The sequence below is a fragment of the Pelophylax lessonae genome (genome assembly GCF_965119305.1).
Source record: "Pelophylax lessonae genome assembly, chromosome: 3".
Taxonomy (NCBI): Eukaryota; Metazoa; Chordata; class Amphibia; order Anura; family Ranidae; genus Pelophylax; species Pelophylax lessonae.
Window position 1 is genome coordinate 550,170,947 of NC_138770.1, and position 25,208 is coordinate 550,196,154.

Sequence of the window (25,208 nt, forward strand, 5' to 3'; positions counted from 1 at the left end):
CCCACACCCTGACATGTTTCACCCCCACCTACTGGGGCATGGTCACAGAGTGGGCGGGGTCAAAGCAGCACTGGCTAAGGCCATATACAGCCATATCCAGATCTGAAGCACTTGGTCGGTTTTGAACAGCATCTTACACCACATTCATGCAGAAATCCAGACTATTCTTACAAGTTCACGGTTCAATTTTCCCACAACCAGATCTCAGAATATAGGCAAGCTTATTAATCTTTAAATATTTATTCAAGCAATACTTACCCCACAGAAACTGACCTATCATCATAGTAGCTTAAGTAAGCGTGGCCCATGTGCATTTTTTCAAATTTTTGTTTATTTTATTTTGTATAAATCAAAGGAAAAAAAAAGACCAGCGTACAAGTTTAAATGACTTATTAAAAAGACACAATCTAATCTTTTCTCAGTGGAATCGACTCCTCTCTTATGCCATCCTTGGTGACAATGGAAATTTTTAGTGCATCTCCTGTGTACACATCTCTCTCAGCTGCAGAAATAAATACATCTTTGACAAGCTGCAGAGCCTTCTCCAGTGTCAAAGGAAGGTGCTCCACATTCTGCATATTCTTGTAGCCAATCTAAAACCAAAAGAAATACAATTAATGTCAAGAGTACAATGCAGGAGAAATGTGTTCCTATGGTAAAATTACATGGAAAAGCGAAGGATAGATTATAACAGGCACAGTAACAACTCACTGACAGGCTTAAAGCTTAACAATGCAGATCAAATGAGAAGTGTTTGCACAGCAGTGCTCCTCCCGCAAGATCACCAGCAGAAGGCTGATACTTGGAAACCTGAATCATTTTATGAAGGGAGCAATACCAGGAATGAATAAAAGGTAGTGAACACAGTGCTTATGTAACAGTAAGTGAGACCACGGATGACTGCACAGCAAAAACATGTAAAAACGTCCTGGAACCCCGGGTGGGACTTATTGTGTCACTTACGCTTTCATACTTCCGGTCATTGGAGCGCAGAAAGCTCCAAGAAGTTTTAACTGCAAATAAATATGGGTTTATACTACTGGAGCCTGCCTCCTGGTTTCTTCACTTACACGCATGAACTGGCAGGGAGGATTGAAGAGGTGGAGATACAAGTCCTGCTGAGCAAGTCCAGAGGTGCCACTGGAGAAAAGATACATCTTAAAGCGTTATTGACCCACTTATAACCAATAGGGAGTCAAGGAGCTCCAGCGAGTGTGGTGTTCAGGAGGGGAGCACGATTGATTACTGTGAATAATTGGAGACACAGTAACTGGCTTTGCACATTACTGAAGACCTTTTTTATTTGCATTATTGCACAGAGACTTTGTTTTATTGCATTTTATTGATAAATGCATGTTTAGGTGGGAATTTTGTATAAGGGGGAAGATATATTTGTATGTGAGTAAACACTATGAATAGTAACCTTGTAGGATAGGGGGAGGTGTTTTAATAGTACTGCCAGCACCACACCCATAGATTTTGCTTAAATTTAAAGATATATTCTATTTATAAGGTATAAACACGCTGGAGGCCGCTGCATTTGCTTAGAGGTCCACAGCACAGAGTATAGAAATTGATCAATGGTGAAATGCTTTATTCATAGATGCCTTTATATTGTGTTGGATTAGGTGGACATAGGCGCACTTTACAGCCAATCACAAATGGATTTTAGATCAGTAGACAAGAGACCAAATGTGCCCAGACCACCAAACATGTTCCTGCATCAGTACTTGAGCCAAAAAAATATTTTCATAAAAAAGAAATTTATAGTTTCATACCATGCAGTAGAAAAAAACATCTTTCCAATCAGGTAAATATGATATAATGCTAATAAACTGTACATATGTAACAGATAATTAGCTCTATAAAATATTGTTTGTATCTGTTAATCTAAACAAACAAATGTGAATCACAGCCCCTCCTTCTCTTCTAGCAGATATAGGAGAACCCTAAGGCTGCATTCACACTTGAGCGTAGCGTTTTTTACCGCGATTTTTACCGCGATTTTTTCAGGCGTTTTTCATTGACATCTATCAAAAACGCTGGTAATCAGCCCAAAAAGAAGCTCATGTACTTTTTTCAGCTACAGGCGTTTTGCAAAACGCTCAGATGTGAACAGGGGCCATTTAAATGAATGGGGTTTTACTTGTTGGGCGTTTTGGAAGCGTTTCTTTTGAGCGTTTTTGGAGCTGAAAACGCCCAGGTGTGAATGGAGCCTTAAGCGGAGCTCCACCCAAAAGGGCAAACTCTGCTTGTTTGCACACCCCCTTTCCATTGCCTCCTCTTAAAGAGGTTGTAAACCGAAAAAAATTTAATTTTTTTTTTTCACCCTGAAAGAGAAAGACATAATGAGCTAGTATGCATCGCATACTAGCTCATTATCAAATACTTACCTTAGAACGAGCCCCCGCCGTGCCGCCCGCTTACCTCTATGACGGGCGACATGTCCAGTCGCCCGTCTTCCAGGATCGCGGCATCCGGCCATCTGATTGGCCGGAGCCACGGTGACGTCCCGGCACGAGCTGCTTGTAAGGTAAGTATCTCCTAAACAGTATATGTTTAGGAGATATTTACAGTACCTATAGGTAAACCTTATCATAGGCTTACCTATAGGTTCAACTTGCAGAGGAGGGTTTACTTCCTCTTTAAACTACCTCAATACCAGGCCAGCTGTGACGATTTACTTGCACACGAAAAGATATGCTTCTTTTTTGCTAGAAAATGACTTAGTGCCCCAAACATTATATAATTTTTCTAAGCAGAGATTCTAGAGAATAAAATGGTGGGTGCTGTCATTTTTTGTCAAGCGTTCTTTGCACAGCAGTGTTTCAAATGCAATTTTTTGGGGAAAAAATACGCTTTAATGAATTTTGGTGCACAGAAACACAATATACGATACACGCAATATGATCGGTTTGATCAGATGCTTGTACAAGCTGGTAATGGCTTGGTAAACCAAAGATAGCGAAACTGGAAGTATCAAAATACTCATGTTGGGCATTTTTTTTTTAGACATTCCCCACGGCTTTGAAAAAAAAAAAAAAAAAAACAGGTCATGGATCCAGCATGCAATAAATATTTGTAAAATTAAGATTTTATACAAGCAGCTTTAAGTGGTGGTCGACATTAGTGCGATTTCTGATGTGATTGAATTTGCACGAAATCACATGACAAGGGAAATCACATTATATAAATATATATTCAATGGTGCCTATTTTCATCAATGTCACCCAGCCCACTGTGATTTTGGTAAAGGTTCCTGTACTACTTTGATGCGATTTACAGTGCGACTTGGCCCCATAGAATATGCAAAACTGGAACCAAGTCACATTACATCATCGCACAGAAAATCACAGCAAAATTGCATTGCAGTAGTGTGAATCAAGCCTAAAATATAAAGCATCAGTTCAATTAAAACATGCAAACGTTTAACCACTTCCATACCGGGCGATTTCTGGCACTCCACTCCTGCATGTAAAAATCATTGTTGTTGCTAGAAAATAACTCGGAACCCCCATACATACATACATACATACATACATACATATATATATTTTAGCAGAGACCCTAGGGAATAAAATGGCAGTCACTGCAACTTTTTATGTCACACGGTATTTATGCAGAAATTTTTCAAACGCGTTTTTTTTTTGTTTTTTTTTTAAACTGATTTATGAATTCAAAAAAGAAACAAAACATTAAAGTTAGCCCAATTTTTTTCCAACAAGGTAAAAGATGATGTTACGCAGAGTAAATAGATACCCAACATGTCACCCTTTAAAATTGCGCACACTCGAAGAATGACGGCAAACTTCAGTACTTAAAATCTCAATAGGCAACACTTTCAAAATTTTTACAGGTTACCCGTTTAGAGTTACAGAGAAGGTCATGGGCTAGAATTATTGCTCTTGCTCCAACGTTCCCGGCGATACCTCACATGTATGGATTGAACGGCATTTACATATGTGGCCGTGGCGTACTCATGCGTTTGCTTCTGCGTGAACATCCCGTGTAATAGGAATAGTGAATGATGGGTCCTCTTTATGGAGAAATCTGGGGTCAATAAGACCTCAGATCTCTCCTACAGGCTGAAAAAAAAAAAAAACACGACCGAGATCACAGCAGTACTGACAACTGGCAGACTGGGCATGACGCCATCACATCGCGCTTAGGCCTCCGAGACTGCCGGGGACCATCTGGTCCTCGGCAGTCTCTATGGTGTACTTCCGCTGGTGGCCGATTCCTTCTCCGGCTCGCCGATCGCACTGGCAAGCCGGTAGAACCACCGGAGGGTGGTGGGAGGGGGGGATATCCCCTCCCACCGCCTGTAACAACAATCAAAATGATATCTGAATGATGCCTGCCTTCTTATGGTGAAGGGAATCGCTGGCTGAAGAAAAATATCTGAATGATGCCCGCAGCTGCAGGCATCATTCAGATATCCCCGCTTAAAGCCCTGGACGTCATATGACGTCCAGCGGTAAGGAAGTGGTTAGAAAAAAAAAAAGTTGGAGACAAAAAAAAAAAAAAAAAGATACTAGACATCTTACCTGATTGTCCAGAAGGGGCTGGAGCATGGCACTTGCAGAGCCACCAGCTTTGTATGCATCTCTCTGATAGGATCCTACTGGATCGAAACTGTACACAGCACCCTTGCCTGGAAAGTAAGTAAGAATGGCTTTAGTTAAATTAGCACATGAAGCCAAGCAAAAAAAAAAAAGAAATGTGTACATATAATCCTTAAGTGAATACTATCTCAGGGTGGTCTGGCGCTGCCCAACCCTCTATTATTTACCTGGTATTTGCCCAAAGTAGATGGCATCAGGGGGGATGATGGGGGAGTCACTACCGTGTAAGAAGCTGCACTCCTGGGGTCTTAAAAGGATCCATAATTTTTACTTTAGAGAGGATTTCGGTCAGCTTCCTCTCTCACATGTTCAATCTGTGTGTTGTGGCAAATTCAAAAAAATTCTGTACCCCTCAGGAGCTTAACCCTCCCCATATTCCCCTCTGCATCATAACCCTCTGTTTTCACACTTCCTAGAGTTACCCAATCCAGTGATCTGGGACATCAAGGTGGTTAAAGAGTTAATTTAACATGATACTAAAGTCTGTTATTTTTAAACAAAAAAAAAAAAAACACGTTATATTTACCTGCCCTGTACAGTTGGTTTTGCACAGAGCAACCCAGATCCTCCTCTTTTCGGGTCCCTCACCGGCGCTCCCAGCCCCTCCCTCCTGCCGAGTGTCCCCACAGCAAGCAGCTTGCTATGGGGGCACCCGAGCCAAGTCACTGCTCTGTGTGTCCACTCGGACACTGAGCTGTGACTCGGCCCCACCCCCTTGCTCGGCTCATTAAATCTGATTGACAGCAGAGGGTACCAATGGCGCTTGCTATGCGTCTCAGCCAATGAGGAGGAAGAGTCCCGGACAGCTGAGTCTATCGTGCAACATCGATGAATCGAAATGGGGCTCGGGTAAGTATTAGCGGGCTGTTGCACACAGGTTTTTTTTATCTTAATGCATAGAATGCATTGATTAAAAAAAAAAAAAAAAAACCTTCTGCCTTTAGAACCACTTTAATTCATTTTTAATGTTCAGAGCAAACTCCCCCATCCATCTATGTCTTCATGCTTTATTTTGCTGAGAATTCACTTTGATAAACAACACCCTAAATTTATGGCTGTGGCCATCTTGAGTAGGGGCAGATGATTCATGTAGCATTTATGTCCTGGAATCCATTTGCCCTTAGCTTAGTCATGAAAGCAGGAGAGTGTGCTTAGCTCAGAAAAGCCTTTTCTCAGGGTTTAAAACAAGCAAACATGACATACTTTCCTATTTACTAATGCTAGCAGCAAAAGGATCACAAATAGTTAACGTTGATTGAGAGAGCGAAGTTCCCCTTAAAAACCCACTAGGATATTCCACAAAGGGTAGGCTTATGACGTTTGAAGATTTACACCCACCCTATGCAATACAATATTAATTTGGATATTTACAGCTTAGTGTGGAATGACTCATTAGGAAAGCCCCTTTCTGGAATCTATACAGAACTGTGCAGTCTACTTCTAAGGTATATTGCAGAGAAAAGTGGACTGGAGATGTCCCATATCTTCAGGTTGAGGGACGGAGAAGACATGTGGGATTACCCATTTATGGACTTAGACTCTGCTAGAGACTGACTCATCCATTAGAGGTTTTTGCATAGAACCCACTCCCCCCCCAGCTAAGCCTGCGGGTATTTACCAATCACTCTCCCCTGAATGTTGGCATTGTACTTATTCTTTCGCGGACATCCATCTTTTTTTTCATATGCATTTTAATTGGATTTTTTAGCATATTTATATTATTGTTAAAATTAACCGCTTGACAACCGCTGCACGACGATTTACGTCGGCAGTCAGCCCCTCACAGGCAAAGCGACGTAGGTCTATGTCGCTAGCCTGTGAGGCTCTAGGAGGCGCGGTCACGGACCCCCCCCCCCCTCCCCGCGGGTGTGCCCGGTGGACTCGATGTCCGCCGGGCACTCGCGATCTTCCGTTACACCGGAAGGCAGGCGGCTAATGTAAACAAAGCCGCCTGTCATTCTTCCCTGTGTAAGAATGGAGATCAAACGGTTCTGCTATGTAGGACCGTTGATCTCTGTTCTTACACTAGTCGCCACAGCCAATCACAGTTAGAAACACGCCCCTAGGGACACACTTAACCCCTCCCTCTCCAATAAAGTTAACTCCTTCACTGCCAGTGTCATTTTTACAGTAACAGTGCATATGTATAGCACTGATTACTGCAGTAATGTCACTGGTAACCCCAAAAGTGTCAAAAATGTCAGTCAAGGGTCCGATCTGTCCGCCGCAATGTCGCAGTCCCGCAAAAAAAAAAAAAAAAAAAAAAATCGCAGATCGCTGCCATTACTCGTTAAAAAAAAAAAAAAAAAAAAAAAAATGACAAAAATCTTTCCCTTAGTAAACGCAATAACTTTTGCGCAAACCAATCAAAATACGCTTTTTGTATTTTTTTTTTTACCAAACATAGGTAGCATAAAACAAATTGCCCTAAAATGTTAAAAAAATTAGATTTTTACATTTTTTTTGGGGGGGGGGGGGAATTTCATATAAAAAAATGTGAAAAATATTATTTTTGCAAAATTTACGCTCTTTTTTTTTGTTTATAGCGCATGATCAAAAAAAAAAAAAAAAAAAAAACGCACAGGTGATCAAATACCACCAAAAGAAAGCTCTGTTTGTGGGGGAAAAAAGGACGCCAAATTCGTTTAGGTACAGCGTCGCACGACCGCGCAATTGTCTGTTAAATTCACGCAGTGCCGAATCGCAAAATAGGCCCTGGTCAGGAAGGGGGTAAAATCTTCCGGGGCTTAAGTGGTTAAGGTTGCACATAGGGATGTGTGTTTTAAGAAGTATGTTTATGTATGTGTGCATATGATGAGTTAAAATACTTCTGCTGTAAACCGTAGAAAGAGAAATTCTATTGTACAGTATGTATAGAAAGTATTTATCTTATCTAAGAGCACCAGGTTAGTGACATTTTCTGGAGGAAAGGCTGTGCAGCACAAGGCAGGGCAACACAGTGAAGATGACTGGAAGCAAAAAAGGTACAGTTGTATAGTGGTAACCAACATTAACAAACTGTCAATGACCATATTAACACTGTACATCTCCTTGCCGATTTCAGGGCAAGGGGGTTTAAAAAATGTACATACCACGGTGGAATTCAAATGTAGTGCGTGCAATAATATTAATGAATCGTCTTCCAAAGCAAGCATGACATACATCTACGCAATCAGCTGCTCTTTTCTAAGCCTGCCCTTTCTACTTCTACAACAGATTAGGAAAGCTCTTGACATGAAAGCACAGAATGTTCCTGCCAACAGCGCTAAGCACACTAAATGCCGTTTTTTTTTTTATTCCTAATTTTCCAGCTCGTGCGTAGATTTCAGCAACTGGTTCTGCAAGCGTATTTCACATCTGTACCCAACTACCACTACTGCTCACACCATGCACCCCTTGGCAATATATCATTCAATGCAGACTGGTCTTTGAAAATCACCTTCTTCATCAAGACCTCCGATGATATTGTATACATAATATGGAAAGAAGCGTCTTGAGTAGAGAATTGTGGAGAGCATTGCTGCAATTGCATTACTGGTCATGGTCTTGTTGTTTGAATGCTTATACATCTAGAATAAGAAAAAGAGAAATAGTTCACGTTGCTATTACAGCATCTCCAGTAAGGTTGGATTAAACAATGTACCATCTTATTGATTGAAATGACTAAAAAGATTGAATTCTCAAAATAAGACACCGTTTCTGAGAGAAACCTGAGAAGCTACCATTGCAGACTTTTTTCTCTGAAAATGCTAGTCGCCTGGTTGGCATGATGATCCTTTGGCTTCAGTACTTTGAGCCACTGGGTCAAACACACCAAAAAGAGAATTACAACTTTACCTGGACCTTCCTGACCTGCATACCTGTTCTGGATCTGTGACACAAAGTAGTAAAGTCAGGAGGTCAGTAATGGCAACCTCCATATTCTTTTCTTTAAAGTGAAAGGGGAAGTTCCACTTTAATGTAGAAGTTCAGCTTAAAACTAACTCTAAATCTACTGGCAGGCACATTCTAAGACTAATTTATCTAACCATGTAAAGCAAAAGCCACTATATATACACCTTTTCTGCAGCCGATCTGGTCCAGTTCCACGCTGAGCTGTCAGCAGCGGCTTCTGTTTAGGCATGTGTAGGAGAAGCAGCTGACAATGGAAACACCACAGTAAGTCTATAGGTGACGTCACTTCCCAGCAGTCTCTTCCACAAAACATTCCCTGCTGGAGACCGAACTGGATCGACTGCTGAAAAAGGTATGTACAGCGATTTTTGCTTTACGGGGTTAGATCGATTAGTCTTAGAATATGGCTGTCAGTAGATTTAGAGTTAGTTTTAGGCTGAACTTCTACGTTAAGTCCTCCTCTCTCCCTGCTCTGCCATATCATTTTGGGGAAAGGGGGGAGTACCTAGTTTTGAGAGGTACCCGCTCCTATTCGCCTAGGTGATCAGAGTTGAAGTTCTCCCCCTCCCCACAGTCTTCTGTGACTGCAGGACCATTCGTAAAGTGCAGCGAGCAGCCGGATGTGAAGCAGAAAGCAGCATAGCCAGCTGTCCAGTTAGGATGCTGGCGCCGTGAACCAAAAAGCTAGTGAAGAACTAGCCCGGGAGAGAACTGCTTTGGAACCCATGGACTGTTAAGTGTCCTTTTATTAAAAGTAAGCAGCTACAGGATTTGTAGCTGCTGGCTTAATTTTTTTTTTATCCTGAGTGAACAACCACTTAAACACATTGGATTATAAGATGTAAATTAACACTGCCAATTTAGACATGTAAAACCATCTGTACACAACAATTAAGACCCGCCTAAAAAATAAACTGAACATCTTACAACTGAACTCCAGGCAAACAGCTAAATACACAGAAAAATTCAAGTTAGACTTACCGGTAACTTGTTTTCCAATAGTCTTTCAGGACAGCACCTTAGAGAGATGGCTCCTCCCTCTCCTCATCAGGAAACACCCCATCCACCAGATTTTAAAAGGAGGCTTCTCCCACCATTCATCAGTTTGTAGAAGAGTACCTCCGGCCCATGCTGGAACACAAACAGATATGGTTAATCACAGCAATACATTTTATACAATAGGGCGGGATCCTCCTGCTGTCCTGAAAGACTATTGGAAAACAAGTTACCGGTAAGTCTAACTTGAATTTTCCCTAAAACGTCTTTCAGGACAGCACCTTAGAGAGGATTATCGAGACTTACTCAATTTAGGGAGGGACCACAGCTTGCAGGACCTTTCTGCCAAAAGCCTGATCTTCAGCTGCCAAAAAGGTCCAACCTATAGGGTCTTGCAAATGTAAAGTAGCTTGACCACGTAGCCGCTTTGCAGATTTGATCTGGAGTGGCACCAGCTTTCTCTGCCCATGTAGTGGCTAACGCTCTAGTAGAGTGAGCTCTGATCCCCTGCGGGGGAGACAATTTCATTTGGGAGTAAGCCTCTGAAATAGCGGATCTGAGCCATCTGGCTATTGATCCTTTTGATGCCTGGCGACCTTTTTTGTTGCCAGAGAAAAGAACAAAAAGAGAGTTTGATGATCTAAACTCTTTAGTAACCTCCAAGTAGTGTATAAGAACCCTTCTTACATCTAGGTAGTGAAAGCTTTCTTCCTTATCTCCTGATGGATTAGGACAGAAGGTAGGTAACACAATTTCTTGTGATCGGTTTCTCGTTGAAGCTACTTTCGGGAGAAACCCTGGATCCGTCTTGAGAATTATCCTATCTGGATATATGGACAAGAAAGGTTCGATAGCTGATAAAGCATGTAATTCACTGATTCTTCTTGCTGATGTTATTGCCACCAAGAAGACTGTCTTGAGGGTAAGGTTTTTTAGTGTAACCGTTTCTAGTGGTTCAAAAGGTTCCTTTGTGAAGGCCTGAAGGACCACCGACAAGTCCCATTTGGGGAAGCTTCTGAGTCTGGAGCGGGTAAGGGCCCTGAAGAATCTGATGATTAAAGATTCTGAAGAAATGGGCCTTTCCAAGAATACCCCCAGGGCTGTAACTTGTACCTTGAGGGTACTTACTGCCAAACCTTTTCCTGCGCCCTCCTGTAGGAACTCCAAAATTGAAGTAATACTGTCCAATTTTTGATCTTTCGATTCACACCAGGTATTATATGTCTTCCAAACTTTTGCATATATATTCCTTGTGACTTTTTTCCTACTGGAAAGTAGAGTAGCAATTAATGCGTCTGAAAATCCTTTCCTTTTCAGCAGTTGCTCCTCAGATACCAGGCGGTGAGCTTTAGCTTTTCCACTTCTGGATGATAAACTGGACCTTGAAACAGTAGGTCTTGACGAAGAGGGAGCTGAAAAGCAGGTTTGACTGATAGTTGAAGGACAGTCGAAAACCAAACCCTTTTGGGCCAATAAGGAGTGATCAGGATCACTGAGGCTCTTTCCATTTGGATTTTTCTCAACACCAATGGAATGAGCTGGAAGGGGGGGAAGGCATACCCCAACCTGAACCTCCAGGGATGTGCCAGGGAATCTACTCCCAGAGAGTTGTCGTTTCTGTGGAGTGAGAAGTAAAGTGGAAGTTTTGCGTTTTCTTTCGTTGCAAACAGATCCACCTCTGGCTTTCCCCAAGTCTTGGTTATCAACATAAAGACTTCTGGGTTCAAGCTCCATTCTGCTTCTCGGATCTTCTGCCTGCTTAAATAATCCGCCACACTGTTTAGTGTACCTTTTAGGTGGATTGCTGACAAGGAAAGTAACTGCCTTTCCGCCCATTGCAGAATTTCCGTTGCCAAAAGCTGTAGGGTTTTGCTTCTTGTGCCCCCTTGCTTGTTCAGATATGCCACCGTAGTGGCATTGTCTGAAAGGACTTGAACATGAGTCACCTGAAGATTTTGAGAGAAGGCAGTTAGGGCTAGGCCGACTGCCTTTAATTCCTTCCAATTTGAGGATTTTCTTGTCTCGGTCTGAGACCAAACCCCCTGTGCCAGGTTTTGGTTCCAGTGGGCTCCCCACCCCCACCTGCTGGCATCCGTTGTTAACCTCTGGTCTGCCGGGAAGGACCAGGCCAAACCCTGAGACAAGGTTATCCGATTTCTCCACCACCAAAGGGACCTCTTGACCTTGGTGGGGATTTTTACCTTTAAGTCCAAAGTCTCTGGATTGTGATCCCAGATTCTGAGGAGGAAATATTGGAGTGGTCGAAAATGCAGCCTTGCCCATTGGACAGCTGGAATTGATGCAGTCAGGTTTCCAAGGACTGACATGATCTCTCTGATCGACCACCACTGATTTGTTTGTAGCCTTGCTACCAAATTCTGTAATTTGACCTGTTTGTCTTCTGGTAGGAAGATTCTTTGTTCCACAGAGCATAACTGAAACCCTAGGAACTGAACCCGCTGAGCCGGTGTGAGATTCGATTTCTTGATGTTCACTATCCATCCCAGAGCTTCTAGATGACCTCTTGCCTTGTGCAGGTCCTCTTGAAGTTTTTCCTTTGACGGGGCAAAGAAAAGCAGGTCGTCCAGGTAAGGCACCACAGAGATTCCCTGAAGGCGGAGGGGAGCTAGACACTCTGCCATTACCTTCGTATAAATATGAGGGGAGGATGATAGCCCGAAAGGGAGTGCTTTGAATTGGATATGGAGCATTTCCTTTCCCAGATTTACTGCCAACCTTAGGAATCTCTGTGAGCGAGGGGCAATAGGGATATGTAGGTAAGCATCCCTTAAGTCGATTGATGCCATGAAGCATCCTTTTGTTAACAGGGTTCTGACTGTAAGAATTGAGTCCATTCGAAACTTTTTGTACAGAACTGACCTGTTTAATGGTTTCAGATTCAGTATAAGACGAAAATCCCCCGATGGTTTCTTTATCAAAAATATGTGGGAATAAAATCCCTGATGTTGTTCCTCCACTGGAACTGGACAGACAACTCCCTGTCGCCTCAGGTCCTTTAACAGGTCCATCATAGCCAGGGCTTTTTCTGCATCTCTTGGGAGGTTTGTGACAAAGAACCTTTCGGGTGGCGTCTCTGAAAACTCTATGTTGTAGCCTTGGGACAGCATACCCAGAATGTATTGATTTTCTGTTATGGCTGCCCAATAGGGGAGGAATTCCCTCAATCTTCCTCCCACCGGCAATGTCTTGTCATTGTGTTTTGTTGGTTGACACAGGAGGATGGAAGAGAACACCTCCTTTCCCTTTGGGTTTTTGTGTCGACCAGTTTCTTCTCTTCTCCTGGGGTCTGCTATTTTGCTGAGCTTTTTGAGGTAGAAAAAGCTTCTTTGCTGCCTGTTTCTTCTTCACAGGAAAAGACTTCTTTTTGTCTGCTGTTCTATCTAGAACAGAGTCTAGCCCAGGCCCGAATAGTAGATCCCCTTGAAAAGGAAGTCCACACAGCTTATTTTTAGAAGCTGTATCTCCAGGCCATGTCTTTAACCAAAGAGCCCTTCTGGCTGAGTTGGATAAAGCTGCAGATCTTGCTGTCATCTTCACTGACTCTGCTGAAGCGTCAGCAATGAAGGCTATGGCCGTGGAGAGCGTGGAAAAGGAATCCAAAATTTCCTGTTTAGGTGAGTCTGCTGTGATGTGTGCTTTTAGCTGGCTAAGCCAGTATTCCAGATTCCTGGACACACAGGTTACTGCCATGGCAGGTTTCAGACTCCCCATGATGGATTGCCAGGATCTCTTAAGTTGCTGGTCCATCTTCTTATCCATGGGATCCCTCAGGATTCCCATGTCTTCAAATGCTAGGTCTGTTGACCTAGAAACCTGGGAGAAGGCTGCATCAATCTTTGGCATCTTATTCCAGGGAGCTCCTGGGTCCTCATCAAAAGGAAATCGCCTTTTAAAGGCTTTAGGGAAGAAGGTTTTCTTTTCCGGATCAGCCCACTCATGTTTTATTGCATCTGAGATGGTCTGATGCACTGGGAAGATACGGCCCTTAGGCTCTTCCAAGCCTGCATACATTTTGTCATGTAGGGACAGTTCCTTCTTTTCCTCCTCTAGACCCAGGGTGATGTAAACTGCCCTCAGGAGACCATCCACTTGCTCTAAGGATAGTTTGTATTTAGTGGGCCTGCTTTGTGCCCCTCCCTCCTCTTCTTCCTCTGAATCCTCCTTGGAATGTGAGGGGGAATTATCTCCTTGGGTGGAAGGAACCCCTTCTGTCCCCACCGAAGGAACCAATTGTGAACCCTGAGAGGACAGTGAGGCTGATGGCTGACTCAGGGCAGGGTCCTGTAGGGATGACCGAAAAGATTGGATGGTAGCATCCAATTCCTTCCTCACAGATGCGACTAAATCGCCACAAACTGCAGATGCTTCTTCCTTTACTAGTGCATCAATACATCCCTGGCAAAGTGTCTTTTTCCAACTTTCCGACAACTTTGCTTTGCATGAAGGACACTTTCTCTTGAAAACAGTTTCAGAGCTTTTAGCCTGGAAGACATGAATGGGAAAACATACACATGCTTCTTAAAAGTCAGCCTGATTCTCAGGGCCACCAAAGGTGCACAGAAAGACATTTAAAGGGAAGTCCCATGTGCCCCGACAGGCCCCCAGCCACCGGGGGGAAAGTAAAAGGGATGGAGAGAGACCCCACAGTAAAACAGGCCATATAAAGATACCCCTTACCTGGGCCTTACTGGTGCCTGTGCCTGTCCCACTCGCTGAAGAAGCTTCCATCGCTTGGCAGCGGTATCACCCGTGGCTTCGGTACCGGTTCCGGAGACCAAAGCGCACCTGCACTGGACCGGATCCGGAATAAGGCACCAGCTTGCTCCTCCCTTCTTCCTCTGCGTCCGGCGGAAATGACGCCATACGCCCCCTGCAGAACGCTGCCCTTTCCGGAACCTCACTTCCGGTCCGGACGAGCGTCACTCGATCCGGAGAAATGGCGGCAAATTTGAAAAAAAAGGCGGCGGAAACCTAAGAAAAATCGTTCCGCTCCTCCAAGATGCCTTCCCAGGGCTGTGCTCTGCGGGGTCTTGACTCAGCCTAGAGCACTGAAGAGGAAGAAGGAGCCCATGCACTGCAGTCGGTCGCGTGAATGGGAGAAGCAATCGTCTCCAAAAAAGGGTAGGTGGACGTAGGAAGCCCGGTCTCTCAGGATAGCACCTTAAGAGCCCAGCTCCCCACAGAGGTGTTCCTCGGCCGGAGGAAACACAAAAACTGATGAATGGTGGGAGAAGCCTCCTTTTAAAATCTGGTGGATGGGGTGTTTCCGTGTGAGGAGAGGGAGGAGCCATCTCTCTAAGGTGCTGTCCTGAAAGACGTTTTAGGGAAATATATATATTATATAGGGCAGGAGACCTGAGTTTTCTCTGCTGCATCACATATCATGTTCCTCCTCCAGCCTAAGACTAAATAGGAGGAGGAGAAGATGGGTAAGCTCTTCTTCACCATGCTCCTGCAAGGGTCCTCTCATGAAGCATGGCAAGAAAGGCTTTGATAGGCACAGGCAGTGTAAACAGAGACCAACTTCAGCCAAAACATTTTTTTCACCCAGATAGCTTCCAGGACAGCACATGAGAGACTGTGGTTATACCCATAGGAAACCCAAATGGTCACAAACTGTAAAGAAAGACCCATGCGGAAGCCAGTCAATGTAATGCTTATCCTTTTCCCTATAGCATACAGAAACAGGGTGCTATATGTAAATTGTTTTATTTCTTGTTACTAAATCTGCCAAATGTTCTATGGCTGTAGATTTCCTTCAAAAAGAGCATTAAATAGACAAAGACTAACAGCTCTCCATAATATAACTTTATTTAAAAGTGGAATTCTGGGATAACCCTAACTATATCAGACCGATTTGGTCTGGTCACGTGATTCCGCTACGTGTCAGCTAGTGCTGCTGCAGGGAAGAGGAGGGAGCGCGAACAACGGATGGGCCATTGAAGCCCATAGGTGATGCCACCGCTCCAGGCTTTAGTAGCGGTAGTAGAGTGCTCTCTCCTCTTCCCTGCAGCCACCGCTGGCTGACACAGGAGATTCACGTGTCAGACCAGATCTGCTAAGTATACACAGTTTTCTTACACAGGTTAGTAAGCATAGCTGAGGGGAGTAGAGAGTTTTAAAAGTAGTTAGTGTTGTGCCAAAATTCTACTTTAAAGAAAGGTTCAAAACATGTTTAACTTGAACAGTAAAAGGCTGCATAAAATACCTTTAATCTGGCCTCAATTATTTTGGTGAGGGTGAGACAGTCTCCATGGAATCCACTACATCCAAGAACTGTTTTGTCTGTCCTATAAAACAAAGACAAGATAATTTTTCAAAGTTAAGTTGCATTAACAGCCATTAGTGCTCACATAAACACTATTATGGCAATAAGCAATCTATGGGAAATGAACGCATGTTAGGGATCAATATTCTCCATTTAGGCACCTAGGAGAGTAAGTATGTACATACTTTCAACTTTATCTGTTCAAATTAAAGAGACTTCGCTATAAGCAAATACTACCAAACACATTTTACAATATAAATATGTCCCATGACAAACGAGCAGGGTGTGTATTTAAAAAAGCAACAAAGCTAACACACAACTAGGGGACAGGGATAGATATGGTTTCTCTTAAAGCTTAGATAGCCCACCTCCATTTATGTAAATGTTAAGTGGAACATATGGGTCTTATATTAGACACGGTTAGTGAAGCCTTTGTATAGAAAAGTACATAACTTTATAGCATACTTGTGTGGCACCCTCCTAGGTAGGTGCTAGGATTAATGTAATGTTGTTTTATTCCCTGATTGACAGGAGAGCTTCTGGGGAGGTTTACTTGGCTCACTGCTTGATGGATAGCTGTGGTTGATTGGTGTGGCCTGCTCAGTGTGCTTAGCTGCTGTTTGGTTCTCCCTCTGGCCTCCTCTGTATGCAGGTGGCCTAGGAGGGTTCTGGATGAATGGGTGGACGCTATGCAGAACACAGCGTGAATGTTGGTGCCTCTCTGGCCTATCACAGGGAGAGTGGCCCCGAAGGATACTGGGAGAGGGTATTTGTTCTTTGGATGCACTGGGCACAAGAGAGGAGAGTTCTAGTCTGGGAGGGGGCATGCTGCCTCTCCGAGGCACCTGCTACCATGTGGCCTCAGGTGGGTGACCTGAGGACCTGAGGTTAGAGTGACCCTGGTTCTATAGAGAGCTGACTGAAGGGGCTGTCTACTATAACTGGTCTAGTGTTGCTTAGAAGTTGGAAGGAGGCTACCAGCTGTCCCTGGACATTTTGTGAGTACACACAACATAAAAGATCCATAGACTTGTGCTACTAACCCCTTCTGTTGTGCTATATAATCAGATAAAGGGTCCAGACAAGAGAACACTGGTTAATGTTCTGAAGAACTTTGTCCAGCTGCTGCTATTAAGGCACGTTGCTGCTACTGCCAAGGAGAAGTCAGCTATCTGCTTTCTGCAAGGACTTCACCAGAGCTTAACCAGGAAATCAATTATGCCTCGTTTCCACTGAGCGGATCGGTTCGGTACGCTATTTTGAGTGTTTCCATTGTGAAAGTGGCCCATACAACCAAACCGCACCGCACCATTCCTGGTCCTCCTTCAGATGTAGGGCCATAGGAAATGGTACGGTACGATTAGGGCGGAGCTACTGGCATCACACGATACATTCCACTGATTGGTGGACAGGAAAATGGCAATGCTCACGTCAAACGAAAGCACAAAACAAACACCACGTTTGGTGTGAATCCTACATGGCCCCCGGTGGTCCGACTTGCAGTGGAAACGCTCACCTGAATAGGCCGGACCATTCTAACCCTTCCAAACTGTACCGACTAGAACCGTTCCGCTCAGTGGAAACGAGGCATTAGATGTCCTCAGTTGTGAATAATTCTATTTCTAGGAGTATCCCACTAAATTCACTTCGCTATCCAAGTGCTCCAAAAATAAAACAAAAACAACCTCTAAACTGATCACTGAGGACAACGAGCAAAAGTGTGTGCACCTGGCTGTACGTATCTACGTCGTGCCTGGCTGCGGAGAAAAAGTGGTAAAAGTGGTAAAACCTAGAAAAATTTTCAGCAGCTCCTACAGTAATAGCGCTACATATGGTAAAGTTGCCCTCAAATTTTCCACTCACTTGCTTGCATTTTTTTAAGTGGAAAATGAATGAGGGCGAGTGTGGGGCTGCCTCGGGAGCCATTCTCCCTGCGATCGCCCAGGGGAAGAGAGAGGAGAGGAAGAGGAAAGCCGGCCGGATAATCACAGAGCGGGGATTGCCCCGCTGTAAAAGCTTTCATTTGAATTGCCGGGCGCTACCCATCACACACAGCAACGCCTCCTGGCTTGGCTCCTTTGATAGCAGAACACCAGTCTAATGTCAGGACGTGTGATGCCTATCATATGAGCCGATCCAAGAGGAAGGACTGCGTGTGATGGCAAGTGCCTGGCAATTCAAATTAAAGCTGTTACAGCAGGGCAATCCCCGCTCTGTGATTATCCGGTCAGCTTTCCTCTTCCTCTCCTCTCTTCCCCTACACTGGTCAGATTGCATCGATGGGCACAGGGCAGGCTGCATTGACGGGCACAGATGAGCACTGGTGAGGCTGCACTGATCGGCACTGATAAAGTTGTTAATATTTATTTTTGTAACTTCTTCATTCATGCGTCAGTCAGTCTGTGCTATTCAGAGGGTAGCTACATACCTGTGAGGCACAACTATATGCATATGCGAGTCTCATATATTATTGTGAGGTGAAGAGTCCCATATGATCCATGAGCTGGAGCCAAACCTGTATATCATCTGGATTTAGAAATCTTTACACCAATCCCATGGTTTAAAGCTTACCCTCCATTCACATCTGGTAAGAAGCCAATCTTATCACTGGGTGACACAAGATATGTCAGATTATCACTGAGAGTGGGATTCTTGGTCTCTACACTATTTGATTTGAAGTGGATTCTGGTAAGGGATGCCACTTCTCCCTTTTTGCATTTGGATTACGTGGTGCTGGTTTAATATTGCAAGACTGGAAGACATCACTTCAATACAAATATATTTGAGAGACTCTTTAATTAGAGCTTCATTTTGTGCAGTTTTTTCACTGTTGTCAACTTTGGTGATGTTTTTCTATTTCACTATACTACTGTTGATATATTATTGTATAGTTTATATGCATTTTATTGTATGATTGTTTTGATGAGCGCACTATTCTTTATACACACAATGGAAGAAGGTGGCCTGGTCTTATGAATTCAAGAATGGTTTGAGGAACACGAGTTTGAGGTGTTGACTTGGCCTACAAATGCCCCAGACATCAATCCAATCGAGCTTCTGTGGGGTGTGTTGAACAAAACAATTGGTGGGCACGGATTAGCAGTAATGGTGGGCACGGATTGGACTGATGTCCCTCTAACAGAAGCCAGTTATCAGCTTACTTCTCTCCTCACGTTAAGAAAAAAAGCTGATAACCGGCTTGTGCTTGCATTCTGTGATGAGATGTCATTGGCTGACAGCTGATAACACGGTAAAGGGCCGCTGTGATTGGCACTTTACACCGATCATTGATCAGCCAAGTCCGAAGGACTAGACAACCACAGGGCACGTGGGCAGCACGATCACGGGCGGACCTTCAAGGAAGCCCCCCCAGCATTGGAAACCTGCGCTGTAGCCATCTTTTGGCTATATTGTATGTGGCAAGTGGTTAATGAATTAAAAAAAAAAAAAAAACATAATATATACCCCATTTTTTTTGTTTGATATGAAAGATGAGGTTGCGCTGAGTAAATATATACCGAACAGATCATGTTTTAAAATTATGCACACTCGTGGAACGGCACCATAATGCAGTACATAAAATTCTTCATAGGCGACGCTTTAAAAAGGTCTACAGGTTACCAGTTTAGAGTTACAGAGGAGGTCTGTTGCTAGAATTATTGCTCTCTTGATTAGATGTTCATGGCGCTACCTTACACGTTTGGTGCAAACACAGTTGACCTATATGGGCATGCCCTATGTATGCGTTCACTACTGCACGCGGAGACGGGGGCGCTTTAAAAAAAAAAAAATTAAAAAAATATAAATTTCTTCAATTTTTTCACTGTCCCTTTAAAAAAATGTTTTGCTTAGGCAAGGATTGTAAACATTCCTGGCGATAACAATACAGCATGACAGGTCCTCTTAATGGAGAGATCTGAGGTCTAAAAGAAAGAAAATGTATATTTTGCTTTAAGAAAAAAAAAAAAAAAGAAAAACATGTTTACATGGCCCGAGAACCGGAAGAAATGTCATGTCACTCCAAGGGCATAAAGATGAGCGGTTGCCATCTTGCCATTGCTTATCCCCATGGGAACACACTGTCGGCGCCGGATGGTTCAGCGATCGGTAACATAAGCCTGGGAAATTACCAGAGGAGGCACCTTTCCTACTGCATCTAAAAGAGATTCCGTGGCGAACCAACGCAGGGATCACTTTTCTCTGAAAGGTAATTGCCTAAGGGAAAACAACCGGGGTTATGTCATCTAGCTGCAGCCATAACCCCGGTATTTATTGTCAAAGTAATTACGTATTTTCCCAGTTAGGCAGTCGGCAAGTGGTTAAAAAAAAAGCTGAACGAATGTGACAAACATTAGCATAGCCACTACGAAAAACTGCTGTACTATCTAGTGGCCATAATGTGGGATTCCCTGGATAGCATTACATTTTGGCCACTAGATGGCGCTGACAATCATAGGATATATTCAATATAATTATATCAGACAGAATACAGCAATTTTTCACTGCAGCTGTGCAAATGTTCATCACAGTCATACAGCATTTTTCTTTTAAATAAAATAGACCACACCACTTAGGAGTGCTGGCTTTTTAATTGTCATGTATCATCCATTTTAACAATATAAGGTGCATTTAGGCCACTTTGTATTAAAATTCACTTACAGTTTGTAGCATTTTGGTGTGTCCCTGCTGTGGATTGAATAATCCTCACTTAGCCGTGTATCTGATGCAACAAGTGCAAAATCTTCCCCAGCAAGAGCCAACACAGTGCTAGAAAAGAAAACCAGTTTGATTATTATTCATATTATATACAGTAAAATACATAAAACAGTGTACAGTTGTTATATACTTTAAAGCATAGTCTTATCTATTAGAATGTGAAATAATGGCCTCATTGAGCAGTGTAAAGACCTGCATGTGTTGTTCACCAAGACAAAGGCAAAATGGTGATTTTTTTTTACACATTATTTATTACATTTCTTTACATTTGGTTGAAGCAAAGGGTATTATGTCTTATTTTATTGCCATCTTGTTTGATAACGTAATGTTCAGGAGTTATAAATCTTTAAAATAAAAAAATTCTTCAGAATCGTGATCTTTATTCTAAGCAAAAAAATTGTGATTCTCATTTTATCCAGAATTGTGCAGCTCTAGTAACTAACCTGTGTAAAATCCAGTAATACAGTCTCACCTTTTCTGCACATGCTCAGTTGCTCTCTATTTTTAGGCACTGCCGAGTTTGTAGAGGCCGATCTGCTGACAGCCTTAAAGTAGAATTAAACCCTCCTTATCCTTTACAGCCAAGCACGCTGCTTCTGTTTGATCTGCAACTGCCATGGTGCTGTACATGTGATCAGTTATGACAGCAGTCATTTGATAATTTGACAGTTTGGTTGAGGACACAATCAAATGGGACAGTTATGCCCTGTACACACGTGCAGATTGTCGGCCGACCGATCGGCCGTCTTTTGTCCCCGGGCTGTCTAGTCCGCTGAAAAGTGCAAAAGACTGCACACAAATTTTGTCCGCCAACAACAGCCGACTGCAGAAGTGATGTCATGTGATGGTTAACTTTCCGTGTGTTTTTTCTTTTCTGAGCATGCCCAGTCTTGCAAATCTGCTGTCTGTCGGCCGAATTCTGTATTGACTGGCGAACAATAGGCCGCTCTGGTGTCGGCATACAAAAATTTTAATGCTTGCACGACAGATTCTTTTCGGCCGAAAGTGCGCTGTCGGCTGTCGGAAGCATCATACTAACAAGCCTACAATCGGCCGATCGTTCGGCGGCCGAATCTTTTCGGCCGACAATCTGCACGTGTGTACGAGGCATTAGCAATCCCGGCATTCCAGGAATAGAACTGTTTCTGGAAACTGGTAAATCAATGGATTTAGCTCTGCTTTATGACTTACTGCTGGGGCTCTGGGCTTTAGCAAAATAGGAGCCTCTGGCAAGAAGAAACAGGAACAATGCTGGAGGCAATTTACAGCACGCACTATTTTGGTAGCATAATTATTAACGTGGAACGAATGTTCCTTGCTAAAGACCAATATTTTTATCACGTTGTTATGGGTAAAGTTCCGCTTTAAGTCGCACAGATTTTAACGGCTTCCTTTGAAATATATCGGCAGCGACTTTGAAGTGGAACTAAACCCATCAATTTAACAGTTTAAAAAAAAAAAGTTACATTCCAGGCACCTGTCACATTGGTTATGCTCTCAACCAAACTGTCAAACCATCAAATGGCTGGTGTCATAACTACTCACATGTGCAGCATCACAGCAGTTGAAGATGAACTGGTAATGGACCATCCCACGCAGATATACTGTGGCAGGGCAGCCCTCCAATGTCTGGGGTGCGCGCCGCCGGCTAATCGCTCCCACTGTGATTGGACATGGCGGGAGCAAATCAGTGGGTCCAGCAGGATGCGATATCCACCGAAACACGCCGATCGTTCTCGGGAGAGGCAGAAAACAAGGCAAGCTGCCATTCTGTGAGGGGAAGATGGAGATCTTGTGTTCCTGCTAACCAGGAACATGGATCTCTGTCTTCCCCTAGAGAGACCATCCCCCACAGTTAGAAAGCACTCCCCGGAAGCACATTTAACCGGTTTGATTGATGTTAACCCCTTCCCTGCCAGTGTCCTTAGTACAGTGACAGTGCATTTTTTTTAGCACTGATCACTGTATTGGTGTCAATGGTCCCCAAAAAGTGCCACTTAGTGTCAGATTTTTGTCCACCGCAATGTTGCAGTGCCGCAAAAAAATAAAATTGCTGATCGCCATTACTAGTAAAAAAATGTAAAAAAAAAAATTCAATAAATCTATCCCATTGTTTGTAGGCGCAATAACTTTTTTTTACCAAAAATATGCAACAACACATATTGGCCTAAATTGAAGAAGAAATAAGAGTTCTTACATTTCTTTTATTGGATAGGTTTTATAGCATAAAGTATAAAATTGTTTTGTTTTTTTTTGTTTTTTCCAAAAATTGTCAGTCTTTTTTTGTTTCTAGTGCAAAAAATAAAAACTGCAGAGGTGATCAAATAGAACCAAAATAAAGCTCTATTTGTGGGAAAGCATATCAATTCTTTCGCTTGGGTACAGCGTCGCACGACCACGCAATTGTCAGTTAAAGTAATGCAGTGCCATATCGCAAATAAAGAGCCTGGTCATGATGGCAGCTGGGGGGGGGGGGGGGGTCAATACTTACGGGGCTCTAGTGGTTAAAGCAGAGTTCCACTCAAAAGTGGAACTTCTGCTTTAAGGCCTCCTGACATGCCACATTTGGCATGTCATTTTTCTTTTGGGGGGGGGGGGGGGGCGAGTACCTAGTTTTTACAGGTACCCGCTCCCACTTCCGCTCGTAAGACCTAGGCAGCTTGAGCAGAAGTTCTTCTCTCCTCTTCCCTGCAATCTTCTGGGACACGTCTCAGGACGCGCAGCGCGACTCGCACATGTGAAGCCGAAAACGGGGAGAAGAGGGAGAGGACCGGGGCTCATCGCTGGACCGTGGGACAGGTGAGTGTGTGTTTATTAAAAGTCAGCAGCTACATTTTTTGTAGCTTCTGACTTTTAATAAAGACAAAAAACAGTGGAACTCCGCTTTAAAGAGAGGCCAAGATAGCCGATTACCTGGCAGAAAACGATAGGTGGGTTCACATCCAGTTTGTACAAGTGTGAACGGAAACTTTTCCAGAAAATAAATATTATGTGACATTAAAAACTGCAACAGCCACCATTTTATTATCCAGGGTCTTTGCTTTCAGACAATAATGTACGGAGGGTATCTTTTTTTTTTTAAAAAACTGCTATTATTAGGGGGGGGGGGGGGGGCTGAAGTTGCTGTAGCAGAGAGAGCAAGAATAAGTCCATATACTACAGATCGGCCACATGGATTTATATGATAGGGTAGAATGTAAGGACAATCACCTCAGAGCCCCCCACTGAGCCCCTCCATGGAGATCAGTGATGACAGAGAACTCAGCATGCAGAATCGAAAGTGAAATCCACACACACAATAAGAGGAGGTAATGAACTCCTCAGACTCGCCAGTCCTTTGCCTTTATCCCTCTATAGACTCACAATAGCCATGCTGTGCTCACCAGCCTTGTCACCACAGTGTATGGGGGTACAGGGGGTCCCCCCTCTCCCTCACTCTTACCCTCCGTTGAAGGTGTAGGGGCTGAACCTCTGCTGCACCGGCCCAGTGTAATGGTAATCCATTCCCCTGTGCATATTCTCCCCGGCCCGGGACTCTGCAGACATATACATCCTGATACACGAATTCCACTACCGATCTCACACCCGGCAATCCGCTCTGCTGTCTCACTGCCAAGATGGCGACACAAGCACTTCCGGCGTCCCGCCCTCTACTTCCGGTACAGCGCTCACAGTCCTACACACACTTCCGTCTACGGTTGTGTCGCTGCGCGGAAGTAGCTGCCATGTTTTTGGTTATCATAGTATGTCTAGTATAAACAGAGGCGGCTACAGTAACCAAAGCCTTGTAAAATTAATATAAGGAACAAAAAAAATCACTGGAAACTCATAAAGTTTTTAACGTGTTAAAGAGGAACTTCACTCCTGTTTTATTTTTTTTAATTCCCTCTTACCTTGTTCACAGGGGTATCCTAAAAATTAGGGAGGAGCTCCGTACCCACCTTAGCTATCCTTGTACAAATAATAAGCTGCAGAGGCCATACTTGCCAACTGCCCCGTTTTTGCATGGACAGTCCCGTTGTTCCGTGAATATTCCCTACCCTCGTCACTTCCGGTGCACCTACGTCATTGAACAGCTGAGGAGCTTACCACTGCGCATGCTCACAGCCCTGGAGGGTAGGGAATTCTCACAGGGTAGGGTTTTTTTAACATTACACCGCATCAGCTGTTGCCGCGCATACATTAAAACATCCGCTGCAACATGAAATCATCTCCGCTCATACCCCTGTCACTTCCCTCATCTCGGCTCCTAAATGTAAAAGCGGCGGTGGGTCTATGAAAATATAAATCACGGAGCTGAGATCTCTGTGATTTATATTTTCATACAACCGCCGCTTTTACATTTAGGTGCCGAGATCAGGGAAGTGACAGGGGTAGGAGCGGAGATGATTTCATGTTGCAGCTGAGATGATTTAATGTACCCGCAGCAACAGCTGATGCGGTGTAACGTTACAAAACACTACCCTGTGAAAATTCCCTACCCTCCGGAGCTGTGAGCATGCGCACTGGTAAGCTGCTCAGCTGTTCCCTGACGTAGGTGCTACCCTCCGAAGCTGTGAGCATGCACAGTGGTAAGCTGCTCAGCTGTTCCATGACGTATGTGAACAGGAAGTGGGATTTTCACGAGGTAGGGTTTTTTTAACGTTACATCGGCAAATAGGAGCCTGTCCATGGTAATTTACATTGTC

The 25,208-nt window shown here is 43.7% G+C and overlaps 1 protein-coding gene across 1 annotated transcript; it reads right to left on the minus strand.

The window, feature by feature from the left end:
* Window positions 1-329: 329 nt before the first annotated feature.
* On the minus strand, window positions 330-24,165 carry PSMB1 (proteasome 20S subunit beta 1). Its single transcript, XM_082252466.1, has 6 exons — window positions 23,963-24,165; window positions 20,464-20,571; window positions 15,745-15,826; window positions 8,065-8,194; window positions 4,548-4,654; window positions 330-593 (listed from the first exon to the last, which is right to left on the minus strand). The coding sequence occupies exons 1-6, from the start codon at window positions 24,070-24,072 to the stop codon at window positions 408-410; spliced, it is 723 nt and encodes a 240-aa protein (XP_082108592.1). The 5' UTR covers window positions 24,073-24,165; the 3' UTR covers window positions 330-407.
* Between the last annotated feature and the right edge of the window lie 1,043 nt (window positions 24,166-25,208).